This window comes from Harpegnathos saltator, unplaced genomic scaffold (assembly GCF_003227715.2).
Source record: "Harpegnathos saltator strain DR-91 unplaced genomic scaffold, Hsal_v8.6 scaffold160, whole genome shotgun sequence".
NCBI lineage: Eukaryota > Metazoa > Arthropoda > Insecta > Hymenoptera > Formicidae > Harpegnathos > Harpegnathos saltator.
The window spans coordinates 1,142,529-1,157,957 of NW_020229940.1; the positions used below are offsets into that span (position 1 = coordinate 1,142,529).

Sequence of the window (15,429 nt, forward strand, 5' to 3'; positions counted from 1 at the left end):
TGTATTATACAATCTACACAGAGCTTATTTAATATTTCCAATAAACACAAAGTATTATCGATGTTACAATGTCAGCTAAATCATATCATGTTACATAACAATTGCTTTGTTATATAACAAAGTAACAGTTACAGTACATACCATATGATTTAGCTGACATTGTAACATTGATGATACTTTGTGTTTACTGGGTTTCTGAGTTGTTATTATATATTACTATATTAGACAAAACACATACTTTGATTAAGGCTGTAATATCTATTAGGATCTGACCTTATCCAGATGTCTGATTATTAAGATATTGGATAAATGTGACACTTCAATTTTGAAAATATCGAATTCAAAACAGAATCCAAAATTGAATATAAGTTCATAACAAATTTGACAGACACATTCATAGAAATTTAGATTCTTCTCGACTTTGACAATCAAATCAATTTTTGATAGCATAACCTGAAATAATTATGTTCATTTATGTATTTAAATAATAATTATTCCGGATAATTTAATTATTAAATTAATCCCTCTTTTTTCAGATCAAATTTAGGTCTAAAAATTCGATTCTGGATCTTATATTATAACCCTCGTCTTGAAGTCGAATAATTCGAATTGAATTCTGTAGTTTTAAGATTTCTGGTCGAGAGCATTTTCAGATATTTGATTAGTTAGATATCCGAATATTTGTAAAAATCCTAGTTTTGATTTGATAAATAATTATTGTTGCATTTGGTTTTTATGTTTGGCCCATGCAATATGAATATTTAAATTTTTAACATAGATATGCATATATACAAGATATTCGTTTAAAAAATTTTCACTTCAATATCTTCTAAAGACATGTATGAAAAAATGTTGAATATAAAAATTACAATGTTTTGAGGAAGATATATGACGGTGACTTTAAAAACTGACAGTAGCGAGTTTCAAAATCATTTCAGAGTCAACTTTTTTTCTTAAATAAAAAGAAATATTTTTTTTATTACGAGATTCGATAAAACAGATAATTTTATATCCAAACTTTTTGAGACTTTTAAAATGATTTATTTCACTTCAAAGTTTTCACTTGAAAAATAAAAAAACGTTAAAATACGTGCATATTTGTAACTTTGTATGTATATATATGTATGTATGTGCTATATGTGTAAGAAAGAGAGATTAAGAAAGAGAAAGAAGGAATAAATAGAAGATGATTATAGTTTATTTCTTCATCCATACATTATTTTCAAAATGTCCTTTTATTCATATATAAAAATAAATTTGATTCTTAAATTATTGTTCTGCATTATGAAAAATTAATCGAGGAATCGACTTACAAGCTTTAATTGTCCTATTTTTCAAATCCTGGATGTCATTCACTCCGAAATTTTGTAAACGACCGATTTCAAATATACTCTAAAAAAAAAATATATAATTTTAAATCAAGGAATTTTGCTGACCACTTAATGAATCACATCTGTTGATTCATTTACTAAGATATCGGTTATTCAATCTTCGAATCGATCTTTTGATCGATTGTGAAACTTTTCGTTTCGGATTTTTGAATAGTTTTTCAGTCAGCAATAGCTTTTAAGTCGAGAAATTTCAGAATGCAAAATATTAATTTGTAAACAAAATTGATTTTATATGGGAGAGTGAACCTTTTAAAAATGATATTCAAATAAAAACATAAACTGTGATAATTTTTCTTTTTTATTTTCTTTCTCAATCCTTTTCTTTATTTAAATATTTCTCGTAATTCTAATTGCGATCAATTCTCATGATTGACACGTGTGATTTTCACATATCTAATTATATTTTGAACGATTAATCATGGATTTTGAATTCGAGAAGTTTCCGTTTGTCAGCTAAGATATAATATCGTATCAACTTTAAATTCTATATTAAAGAAATCAGAAACTGATGAGCGATAAGCATGTCAGATATTTATTATATTTATTATCATGTGAACCATATACGTAGGCAGTCTGAAAAGTTCTCGATCTGACACATACCATTATTCTAATGCCATGTACCATTGGTACATGGCATTAGAAACTGTCAAACTATAATCGTATTGGAAAGTGGCATCCCTGATATAAACCCATGTAAAATTTTATTTGATCTGTCAAGTCATTCAAGTAGTAGCACCAGTTGAGAAAGCTTTGTGCAAGATGGGTGCCACATTTGCTAACAATTGACCAAAAATGCATTCGAATGCGTATTTCTCAAGCGTGTTTGGCACGTTTTAAGCAAAATAAAATGGATTTCAAGCGTCGTTTCATAACTGTTGATGAAACATGAATCCGCCACTATACACCAGAGCGAAAAGAACCTTCCGGAATCACACTTTAATGATGGTATTGAATTATCGGAAGAACGTTGGAATAAACGTGTTGAAGTTTTAGGAGATTATATTGAAAAATAAAACATTTCACGGCAAAAAATTTTCTTTCATTGTTAGGCCGACAACTCTTCAAACTGCCCTCGTAGATTCGCGTACTCGCACGTGTTAACTTGACGTGGAGATTCAAATATTGCAATCTCCAATGTATTGTTCTGACACTTGCCAAGAACCGTAATTCGGTTTAATTTCGTTTAATCTTGACGTCATCAGCGATCACCAACACTCTTCCTCAATAATAGCAATTGAGAGTTGCTTTGTGAGTGGCATGGTCCAATGCTCACCTGTTTATTCTTGAAGAGATAAAAGCTGAAATATATATATATATATATATATATATATATATATATATATATATATATACATATACACAGGGTGATTCAAACCACCCGTACAGCCCTTTTATTTCGGAAATAGAACATTTTAAAGAAAAATGTTTCAGACAAAAGTTGTATGACTTCAAGGGTGACATAAGATGGTATTATTTATTTGACTTTGAAGAGTTACTTGATGGTCACATGAAGGTTATCTTCAATTTCTTAAGCAGAACCTACTATTTCTCATTACATATTCTTGTTTAGCTTATCTCGGGAGCTTTCCAAAACACTATAACAAAATATTTTTTCATTGAGTACTTTTCGAGTTATAAGGCTCCAAAGCAGTACTTTGCAGTACTTTGACATAAAGTACAAAATATGTTGTATGTTGTTATGGGATCAAGTAAATCCTTAGGTATTATTTTAAGGTCAAATTACCTTTTCATACAAATCTCTGTAGTTATGCATGTTTAAAAAAATTCGGATCATCCTACTTTTAGCGCTATCCAGGAACAACGACGTGGACGTAGTAGAATTCTGTTCCCTTTGGGGTGTGGGTTTAACGTGAGTAATCCCCTTGCCTCTTACGTGCGTGCGTGCGTGCGTGCGTGCGTGCGTGCGTGCGTGCGTGCGTGCGTGCGTGCGTGCGTGCGTGCGTGCGTGCGTGCGTGCGTGCGTGCGTGCGTGCGTGCGTGCGTGCGTGCGTGCGTGCGTGCGTGCGTGCGTGCGTGCGTGCGTGCGTGCGTGCGTGCGTGCGTGCGTGCGTGCGTGCGTGCGTGCGTGCGTGCGTGCGTGCGTGCGTGCGTGCGTGCGTGCGTGCGTGCGTGCGTGCGTGCGTGCGTGCGTGCGTGCGTGCGTGCGTGCGTGCGTGCGTGCGTGCGTGCGTGCGTGCGTGCGTGCGTGCGTGCGTGCGTGCGTGCGTGCGTGCGTGCGTGCGTGCGTGCGTGCGTGCGTGCGTGCGTGCGTGCGTGCGTGCGTGCGTGCGTGGTGCGTGCGTGCGTGCGTGCGTGCGTGCGTGCGTGCGTGCGTGCGTGCGTGCGTGCGTGCGTGCGTGCGTGCGTGCGTGCGTGCGTGCGTGCGTGCGTGCGGCGTGCGTGCGTGCGTGCGTGCGTGCGTGCGTGCGTGCGTGCACGCATGCACACATATTTCCGAAATAAAAGAGCTGTACGGGTGGTCTGAATCACCCTGTATATATACAGCAGGTGTTTCAGACCACCCGGGTCACCCGATTTTTTCGTTAATGCGACATTTTAGAGAAAAATATTTCAGACAAAAGTTGTAGGGCTTCAAAGGATCTATTTACTGACGCTATGAATTTGACCTTGGGATAACCTTGAAAAGTCTTGTCAAGATCAACATAAAAATCTTAAATAGATACTTCAATTTTTTATTACATCATCTTTTTCTAGCAATTAATTTGAACAACTTTTGTCTGAAATATTTTTTTATTTACCTAATATTTTTGAGATATTTAAGAAAAACTTGATAACTTTTTCAATATTTAACTCGATATATTATATTTAGCACGATATCTCGCTATTTGTCAGAAGAAAAAGTGGTACTAGACTTTTTTGCTCTATTTAGTTTCAAGAATATATTTTTACAATAGCGTCCTGACTTTTGTTAACTTGCTGATTTTGGGAAATTTCAAAATCATCAAATTAACAAAAGTCAGGGCGCTTATTGTAACAATATATTCTTGAGACCAAGTAGAATAGAAAAGTCTAGTATCATTTTTTTATCCCGACAAACAGTTAGCGAGATATGGTAAGTTAAATATTGAAAAAGTTATCTAGTTATCCTTAAATATCTCAAAAAATATTAGTCAAATAAAAAAATGTTTCAGACAAAAGTTGTTCAAATTAGTAGAAAAAGACGGTGTAATAAAAAATTTTGAGTTTCCATTTAAGATTTTTATGTCGACCTTGATAACGTTTCTCAAAGTCATTCCCAAGGTCAAACAATTATAAATATCTTATATATAGCTTTTTTTAAGCCCTACAACTTTTGTTTCAAACATTGTTGTAAACAATCATTATTTTTTGAAATAATTAGCTGTTCCGGAACTTTTGGCAGACCCTGTATATTATATATATAAAATTAGCTACTATCCGCTGTTCGCTATTAAGCTGTTTTTAACTTTCTGTTTTCACTTTCGCATTCATTAGGCAATTAGCTTGGTTGTCGCTGATGCGATTTTGTATGCGTTACTGCAAGTTCATTAGCAAATTTATTAATATCAGTGTAAGCTTTCTTGTGTTTTATCGAAATTTACATTGGCTAATAGTCCAGCCAGTATAGATTTAATAGAATAACTGAAGTTTGTGAATCGGTTTCTCGAAAAATTTTTTAGAATGCAAGATAATCTGGAAACAAAACTTATTTTTGTATTATTTTTGTATGAAAAAATGATCATTTTAAAAATCATGTATGAATAAAAAAATAAATTATAATCATTCTTTATGTTTTCTTTTCTTCTTAATCTTTTTCCTTTACATATCGTGCACACATGCACATGCACACATATTTCAACTTTTTAAAATATTTTCTCAATGAAAATATATACAAAAAACTTCAAAGAGTTATGGATGCAAGAATATCTCAAATCAATCCTACAATGAAAATAATCATTTATATTTTAATTATCAAAAAATTTTAATTATTTAATTATTAAATTTTCAATAAAAGAAGAAAAGTTGACCTTGAAGTAACTTCAAAACCATCATCTACATAGGCTTTTTTAAGGTTACAATCATATATCCTCTTTAAAATACTGCAACTTTTATATTCAATATTTTTTTATACAATGTATGTTTTTACAAGATATTGAGATGGAAATTTTTCAAATAAGCACCCTATATATTAAATAATATATACATCGTTGAATGTTTAAATATTTATATTTTTAAGATCAAAATAATGAGAATGTCCTGAGTTAGATACATGTTCCAACATTGTTACTTTTACTTTAATATAACAAAATTTGTTAACATCATTATGAATTCTATATATTAATTACTAGGTAATTATAATTGTATATTAATATATGTGTGTATGTGCATATATATAAATGTAATCTTATTGTTGATAATTTTTGCAATTGTTTCCGGGAGATATTAAGGCTTTCATAATTTTTTTGTTTCTTTATCCCTTATATAATAAAGGGACTTTTCTGTAAGGTTTTAGAGAAAGGCTGGTATCATTACTACTAAATTTTTGTAATTTTGCTTAACTAATCAGAACTGGGCAGTGTAAATATTTATACGCATTACAATACATTATTCAAATTTTTTATCGGTATTTTTTACACACACACACACACACACACACACACACACACACACACACACACACACATGCGTGCGCGTGCGCGCACACACACACACACACACACATACACCAATATGTACAAATATAAAATATAAAAGCATCATTAAAAAAATTTCTCAATCAATAATAATGATAATTAATTCGTTTAACGAAAAGCGCTTTTGGAAAATATGTTCTCAATTTTCAACGACCTTATATTTATGATTGTAGTCTGCTCTAAAGTATATATCGATACGGTATTGTTAATATAGAGTGTAACATATATGATCGTGGGCAGAAAGATTGTTTCTGTTTACGACTATACGTCTGCTCGTATGCAAATAAAGCTCACTAAACTGAACGAGAAAGTTCTGCATCACTTTGTAAATAATTAATTATTACGATATTAAAGAAAACTAGCGAATAAGTGTATATGATGCAATGGACTCCTTAAGTCTTATCTAATGTTATTGCATACTGTTGCCAAGAAATTTTTAATAGATTCAGATATCATGAATGAAATTTTACTTAAAAAGCTCGTCAACTATATCTTATTTTATAAATTTTTTAATTAATAATTCTTCATAATGCTGTGATTGTCTGCAAGATGCAGGACTTCTTCATTCAGTTTGATAAATCTTATCTGCACATCACTCTGAACGTATATATGTCAAACATCTATCCATAATTACATATAATAGTAATAAATTAATTGAAGCTATAATATTCATAATTTTTGTTTATATAATGTAAAGAAATGTAAATATGCTTTTAGTCTTATGTTATTTTTTTGCTAAACAGTCGTTAAAATCATATTCAATACTTTAATTATAGAAATGTTAAACTTATGAAAATTTGGATTCGCGAGAAAATATAATATCGATTTCAATAATTATATATTGAATAAAAATATGTTCAAAAGACATATATTGAAAATATTGGAATATTCCGTTGAGTAAGATAACAGAGTCAAAAGAATTTAATTGTTTAATTATATCCATATATAATATTAACTATAAGAAAAATTACAACAAAATAAATCAGTAACTGCACAAGCAGAATATAAAAGTTTACGAAAAAAATTACCACTATATATATTGTTTTGCATAATATGAGTATTATATTCTTTTTTTCAATATTGTCGATATATTATCGATGTTTCCCATAGTTATATAATGTAATGTAACAAAACAAAAAAGTTGCAAAATTTCTTGTTTTTTACAAAATCAATATACCATATGTTTAAAACATTATTCCAAATAGTTATATTATATATAAAACTTTTAGATATAATATAGTGACTCACATAATTATTAAAAAAATATTTTATGTCCAATATATTATAAAACTGCATAAACTCGAATATTACAATGAAATTATGGGAAATAGTCTGTTTATGTATCTTGTCCAAATATAGATAGATCATATATTTCAGTTAATTTTCTTATTAAAGTACATTGTATTAAAGAAAATAACTGAAGATATAATTTTTCGTTCTGTACTTAGTATTGGCTAAATTTTTTATACGATATTACAAAAGATAATGTATACATGCTGAGTTATAGATAAATATACAATACTGAGGAAAGAAAACTATAATTGCACTTAACCCATGATTTCATTAAATAGCAAAGTTGTTTGTTAAATACAAAATTTTGTTATGTTCAATTTATCCTAAAATAATTTATCTCTGATGATACTCACAATTATATATATGATACAAAATTAAAAAATATAATATTCTTACTTTGATACATGGTTAACAAGTTTTGTTAACAAGCGTAAAAATATGCCTATTATTGATTGCTTACGGAACATGACGTACTTTTGCCGTGTTTATGTAAAAGTTCAACTACTTTTGGTAGGACTATTATCCATTTTTTCTGAATTCACAATTACTTGTATTACATAACCCGGCTGTACTTTAGCTTCTTCAACATACATCTTATCACTTAGCAATTTACCACCGAAAAACCACCTCTGGCGTGATGGTTCCAAACCTTCTTGACTCTGAGAATATCACAAATATGATAACAATTTATCAGTATTCTTCATATTGTTATTTAGTTAAATATGATTATTATTTTACAAACCTGTAACTTTTTTTTTGCAATACCAATAGTATCTTTACTATAAACAGGTAATTTAACTTCTCCTAAAGTAGTCGATAGTCTAAGTCTTAAAGTTTGTTCTGTTCCTCCATCAACTGGTTCTATGCATAATTGATAAAGTAGTAAATTTCTTATGATAAAATATATTATACAGAAATTTACCAAATTTATTTTCTTACCTGAACAATCAGCAGGAGAATCTCTCCCACTGTCTTCCTTTACAATATTAATCGGGTAAGATAAACAATAAATAGGTACTTGATAACGAGTTCCTAACTCATCATAACATTCAGTTAAGAAACCGCTTGGAACAGAAATATTAGCTCCATCTAATATTGCCTGTGCTAACTGATAATCCTGTGCTTCAGCTGCAGTTGCACCTGCTCTCAATGCATCCCAGATCTCTTTACGACCATCAAAGGCTGGTGCAGTGTCCCAAAATTCATCTCGCTTACTCCTCAATTGACCTTCGGTTAAAGGTACATCTGATCTCCATCTAATTATCTCATGACACAAGAGATGATTTTTTCTGGAATTACCTATGCAAATATGAATAATTAAAAGTAAATCTTTTGCTTCTTTTTCAATAGATAAATACTTCTGATATTATTTAAGTTTATATATAAATACTACTGATATTATTTAAGTTAATTGATAATTAAAATTTTATTATAAAACAAAAAATTACATTGAGCTAAATTTGTTAAAAAATATTGAATTGGAATCGATTATAAATGCTACATAATCATGATATCTAATATTGCTCATTTGATACTGTAAAATCACTGGAACTTCAATATTACAGACAATAAACAATAAACAATAAAAATTAAATAGATATAAATGATACATATACTCTTATAAACCACGAATAGAAGAACAAAAATAAAATTCAACTAAATTTCAAGGTTAGTTGATAACTTATGTATTTTTTATGCGATAGATATTCTATCATAATCTTACCCGAATTCGTCCTCGATGAATTCTCCGATGTGTCGTTGATTGAGGCATTTCTTGCCCTGGTTATACCTATGCAGCTTCCCATCCTACACAACCGGTGCAAACAAACATTTCACTAAAATTTAACAACACTTGGCATGCCATTTTCTTCCATCTTATTCATCATCAGGGTCAAGGAATATGCAAAGAGAAACAGAGCATGCCGAGTGTCGTGACCAGATAGAAGTCGGAGAGGCCATAGTGGTAGTGATTCTCCTCTAAAGCCAGCGGCACACGGTGCTGGTTTTCGTGTTGGATTGCTTACTGGATGAAAATACTGCGTTCTGATTGGCACATTTCCGAAGATGGATGAAAATGCACCAATCAGAATGCAGTATTTTCATCTAGGAAGCAATCCAGTACGAAAACAAGCACCGTGTGCCGCTGGCTTAACACTATTTTGAAGCGCTTCTATGTCCATTATGTGGACATCAACTATGTAGCCAATGTTCTTTATCATTTTCAGTGGACATAAGAGAAAATTTCCACAATTTTATGGTTCTGTTCCGCGCTATATCCATGCAGAAAGAATCCTAAGAGTAATCATTTCATAAGGTTTCCGAGAGATGTACTTTCCGATGTGTCCTCTGACAAAGTATATGTAAACTACGTTTGTTATATCACCGACAAAATAAAGACTTGTTAGCCCTAGCTAATAACTAGGCATTGAAAAATAACCTTACTAGAAGAAGCACTGCCCTACTCCCTCCACGATACCGAGAGAGAGAGGTAGTTAAGCTGGGACTATAGACATGGTATGGGCCAGAGCACAGACTTCTGCATAACGCATAATACACAACGCATAAGAGAATCAACTAATCAGAGTTCTTCATTTCTATCCTGAGGAGGGAAATGAAGAAAACTAATTGGTTTATTCTCTTATGCGTTGTGTATTATGTATTATGCAGAAGTCTGTGCTCTGGCCCTTATGCAAAAGCCTGTGCTCTTGCCCAACATCTAGACTGTGTGTTCGAGGAGTGAGGGTATAGCTCACGTAGAAAAGGATATACTCTGTTTTTACTGCTCGTTCTCTCTCGCACAGCCCCGATGGAAGGAGTGTAGAGGAGGCAGTTGCTGTACAATGGTGTACAGTAACCACCGCCCCTATTCCCCTTTCATCGGGACCGTGCGAGAGAGAACGAACAGTAAAAACAGAGTGCTCCCTTTTCTACGAGAGTTATTCCCCCACTCTTGAAATTTGGGAGAACGCACAGTCTAGATATACTATGGCTGCGTTTCGATATTCACTGCCAGTATTGAAAATATATACTTTATGTCACATATATTATAGATTTTCAGTACTGGCAGTGAATATCGGAACGCAGCCTACACAGTCTGTCCCAGATCCAATGAGACTGGTCTAAAAAAATACAAAGCGTTTATTAATTTGATTTTTTATTCTTGTTTATTCAAAATAGTCTCCTTCTGAGTCAATACAGCGCTGGAAACGTTCAACAAATTTTTCGAAACATTTTTTATACTCATCGGCTGGAATGGTCTTTAGTATGGCGGTCGAAGTCTTTTAGATGACCGGGATGGTATCGAAACGATTTCCTTTCATCGCCAATTTCAGTTTGGGAAATAGCCAGAAGTCGCACGGAGCCAAATCAGGTGAATACGGTGGATGATCGATAACAATGATGCCTTTTTTGGTGAAGAATTCACGTACCATGATGGCGATGGTGCATTATCGTGCAACCTTCCGTTTGCCCAAATCTTCGGTCAAAATTCGATAGACTGTGCTTTTCGGTATCCCAGTTTCCTCTTCGATAAGTCTCGCAGACACACAGCGGTTGCTTCGAAGAATTTCTTTGACTTTCTCGATGTTTTCTTCATTGCGAGTGGTTTTTGGCAGCGGTGCTCGGTCATCGTCTGCAAGGTCCTCACGACCGTCACGGAATTGACCAAACCAACGGAAAACCTGTGCACGGGACATGCATTCATCCCCGTACACATTTTTTAGCATTTCGTACGTTTCTGCACCACTTTTACCCAATTTAAAAAATGTTCCATGTTGGTTTTTCGACCGACGTACACAATCTGACTTTACATAAAATGTCAAACCACAGTGAAATATCAACCGAATCGTTCAAATTTTGAAGTTAAGTAGATGAAGGGTAGAACATTCACTTACCATCATTCACTCATAGATGTCGCTGCGCTAAGAACTTTGATGGAACCAGTCTCATCGTATCTGGGACAGACTGTGTATGTCTATGGCTGGGACCGAGTTGCATCTTTTTAGCATTGAAATATAACCATACTGGAAGGAGCATTGCCCTATTCCCTCCACTATACCGAGCAGTCAGAGAGAGATAGTTAAGCTGGGACCGTGTTGTCTCTTTTTAGCGTTTCAACTGCCGTGGTTGAAAACATTGGTCTCGTCCTGTACATGGATGTGTATAGTGCGTGTGACGAATACCAAATGAGCCAATAGCTTATATTTATAGTCTGGATTTATGTATGTAACATTATCTTAAATAATTGTAAGATAATATTAAACACAATAAAGTTAAGTATTATTAATTTCATATTATTTACTTATTACTTAATACGTAAATTTATCTTTCCTGCATTTTTATATATTGTATATTATTTTAATAAATATATACATCCATAAAATTAGATTTGTACATTGCTATGTATATGCAATTTCATTTTTTGCTATATACATACATACAATTTTATTCCGATTCCGAAAATTATTATTTATTAAAAATCTTTGATCAAATAAATTTTAGGTGTGTGAAAGATGTTTGCAAAGGCAAATATTTTCAGACTAAATAATATATCGAGTCACGTGATCGCTGCAGTTAGTTAGATAAGGATAACACGGTCCCAGCTTAACTATCTTTCTCACTCAGCTCTAACCGCACGAGAACAAAAGGAGTGCTCCAGTATGGTTATATTTCAATGTTTTTTAGCATCAACTACCGTGACTGAAAACATTGGTCTCGTCCTGTACATGTGTGCGTATAGGGCGTGTGACGAATACTAAATGAACCAATGGGTGCATTCAGTACTACACCGGTCACTGAGCGCTCAGTGAGCACCCTAGATTTATGTACTGAATACAAACGCTCACTAATAGTGAATTCGGCCGCTTGCACTGGTGTACACTTAATGCGAATAAGGCATGTTCATAGTCCATTTTTTCATTTAAGAACATCTTAAATACATCTTCAAATATTTCTTGGCTAGTAGAATGCTTTATATAACATCCGTACGGATTGTTTGTTGACTAAGAAGTTTATGAAAATGAATTTGAAACAATTTTAAATATAAGAACGGACTATAAACAAATCTTAATCGCACTCAGTATGCACCAGTGCAAGCGACCGAATTTGCTATAAGCTGCTCACACTGAGCGGTCGCCATTTTTGTAAGCGTAATTTTATGTCGTTCACTATCGCTCACATTGTGCTCAGTTAGTTACATAGTTCAATAAGCACTTAAGCATATATAGGAAAACATAATAAAACTACTGATACATTACTTATTAAAAATTAAAGATCAATTATCTATTATGCATAATAAACATATATTAATATAATTGGTCATTTTTAGATTCTTGCTGAATCTAAGGTTAAAAGTCAATTATATTGATATGATTTTGACTTAGTGTCAAAGAAAGTCACAAATTAAATGTTATTAATATATTTAAGAGTTGGATATATTTATAACATAATTAATAACAATGAATAAATATATATAGGTTCATTTTACAACAGTTATATTAGTAACAATTGATACCAAATTATATTTAATATATAGCATTTTATCTATTATATATATATTGCGTTTTGACATATTGTGTGGTAGATACATAATGAAGTTACCGAATAAAGATATAAAATATAACAAACCAGTAACAAATATTACAGTATAATATTGCAATTGATATTTATCTGTCAGTATATGTCTGTCATTCTAATTAATTTAACTCATTTATTCCATGCATGCTTTTCTCTCATATAAATATGCAAAATTATTTTGCATATAATCCTTGGGTTCAAGATTACAAAATTATCAAAGCATCAATTATATCTTATATCTTTAAACATTCTTTTGTGGTCTAATACCAAAAATAGCAGAACCTACTCTTACACTTGTACTACCAAGTTCAATCTGTAATTGAAAATAATGCAAATAATTAATGAAGATATATAGATTTTATCAACTATTTTATTCACAAGTGAATCAGAGACTTACCGCATGTTCATAGTCATTAGACATTCCCATAGATAATTCAATATTTTTAAAATCAATCTCTAATTTATTGCATATTGTTTCTCGACATTTTAATAAGTTAATAAAATCAGGATTTGGACCATTTGCAATATCATATCCAAACATTCCTATTGTCATAAGGCCAATGAATTTTAAATTTGGACAATTATTTATAATATGTTTTACAAGAGCTGGTGCTTCTACCATATCACAACCATTTTTTTCTATAATCCAAATTATTATATTATTATATACAAATTTAATAATATAGGATTATTATACCGATTTTTTCATGTTTATCACATAATATATAATAAGTATTTTTTTACCTTTCTCTTGACTTGTATTAATTTGAACCATGATATTTAGCTTTGTATCATCATTTTTTCGAAATTTTACCCATAAATTATTAAGCATATTCGCAAGTCTCTCATTATCAACAGTTTCTATTATATATAAGTTTGGTACATTCAAAATCTTATTGACCTTATTTCTTTGTAAATTGCCTATAAAATGCCATTTAATTTCTGTGCCATATTGGAGTATCTGTGGATGTGAAGCCTTTTCCACCAACTCATTCACATAATTTTCACCAAAATGTGTTTGACCAGATTTATAAACAGACAATATTGATTCAACAGATTGCAATTTGCTAACTGCTACTAATCGCGGCTCAAAATATCTATGTTCCTGCAACAAAGAGAAAAGAATTTTTATTATTATGTAGTCTAACTTTGTCTACTGCATAAACTTTTATTGCACTTTTTGTTTGATGACTTGGTATGTTTTCTATAAATAAATTAACATTTAATTTAATTAGCATTAAATTAACATTTAATGCTAGTAAAAATTAGATAAAAAAAGTACCGATGCTTTTTTTGAAGCAGCACGTAATATTTTTTCATACACTAATTTTAAATTTGCTGCTGCTTCTGCCATATTAAATTTATAAACTATATTCTAATCAATATTGTTAATTTATTTCAGATATGCAGATCCTTTTTGTTTATTAAAATATATTTTATTGATGACATTGAATAATGTATTATCTTCACGTCTTAGCTGCTAAATTTATAATAAATTTTTAACAAATTTTATCTGCATTATTACACATTAAAGATACCAATAACCACTGGTTGAGTTTACACTATATTACTTTTTCACAGAGAGAAGTCTGAGACCCAGTGTTGCCAGATATCAGAGAGCAGTTCAGTTCAGTTCAGTTCGGTAGTTCGGTATATGGCTTTAGGTAGAAGGGTGTACCCATACGCCATTCTCCAGCTGCGTTTAGGGGAGGGAGAGTTAAATGGATTGGTTAGTGGATTTAAGGAAGTTGGCTATTTCTTTGAATACGTTAATGTTGCGGTTGTTAAAAGCTGCAGTATAAAGATTCCTCGTAGCAGAAGCTCCATCCGTGTAGAACAGTCAGAGCAACAAAGAATCCGATTCTTTAGCGAAGGTGGGACATCTGAATAAGATGTGCTCCAGGTCCCTATTGGACCAACCACATTCGCATGTAGCATCATCGATGATGTTTTTGTCCATGAGGTATAGACCGGTGGCAACGTGATGAGATCTTAACCTGACCTTGAAGGATTTCGTCACAGAATCTTCTATATCTGATGCCTTTGTGTGTGAAAGATTCTTCTAGTTCTATAATTGCTGATCCAAAGCAGGCATTATAGTGTAAATGAATAATGTCTTCAGATATAGGTTTACAGTAGTCCAGGGAAGAGGTTCGGTACTGAGGGCTCCTAATTTTGCTAAGTTATCTGCCATGTCATTGCCAGGAATGTCCCGGTGTCCAGGGATCCAAATTAATTGGATGTTGATGTTTCTTCTGAATGCTTCCTGAATTTTGGCTTTGATGCAAAAGATAAGTTCGGGGCTTTTTGCCTTCAATGTCGTTTTTGTATAGTGAGCTGAGGCAGCTATCAGAGAGCAGAGAGAAGCCTGAGAGCGGCTATGGCTGCATTTACAATAGATATAGGAATATAGGGACAGAGCATAAGCCTGTAAGATAGGCGAGGGGAGTTATACTGAAATGCGAGGGGCGACTGTGCCTAAAGCCAGCGGCACATGG

General features: G+C 32.5%; 2 protein-coding genes across 2 annotated transcripts; both read right to left on the minus strand.

The window, feature by feature from the left end:
* Positions 1 to 7,487: 7,487 nt before the first annotated feature.
* LOC105185808 (ubiquitin domain-containing protein 1) lies at positions 7,488 to 9,335 on the minus strand. Its single transcript, XM_011145588.3, has 4 exons — positions 9,081 to 9,335; positions 8,297 to 8,656; positions 8,100 to 8,218; positions 7,488 to 8,016 (listed from the first exon to the last, which is right to left on the minus strand). Exons 1-4 carry the CDS (start codon positions 9,160 to 9,162, stop codon positions 7,855 to 7,857), a joined length of 723 nt encoding a protein of 240 aa, XP_011143890.1. The 5' UTR covers positions 9,163 to 9,335; the 3' UTR covers positions 7,488 to 7,854.
* A 3,732-nt stretch (positions 9,336 to 13,067) lies between these two features.
* Positions 13,068 to 14,297, minus strand: LOC105185809 (pyridoxal phosphate homeostasis protein). The gene is made up of 4 exons (XM_011145589.3): positions 14,214 to 14,297; positions 13,676 to 14,036; positions 13,329 to 13,570; positions 13,068 to 13,244 (listed from the first exon to the last, which is right to left on the minus strand). The coding sequence occupies exons 1-4, from the start codon at positions 14,283 to 14,285 to the stop codon at positions 13,173 to 13,175; spliced, it is 747 nt and encodes a 248-aa protein (XP_011143891.1). The 5' UTR covers positions 14,286 to 14,297; the 3' UTR covers positions 13,068 to 13,172.
* Positions 14,298 to 15,429: the final 1,132 nt, after the last annotated feature.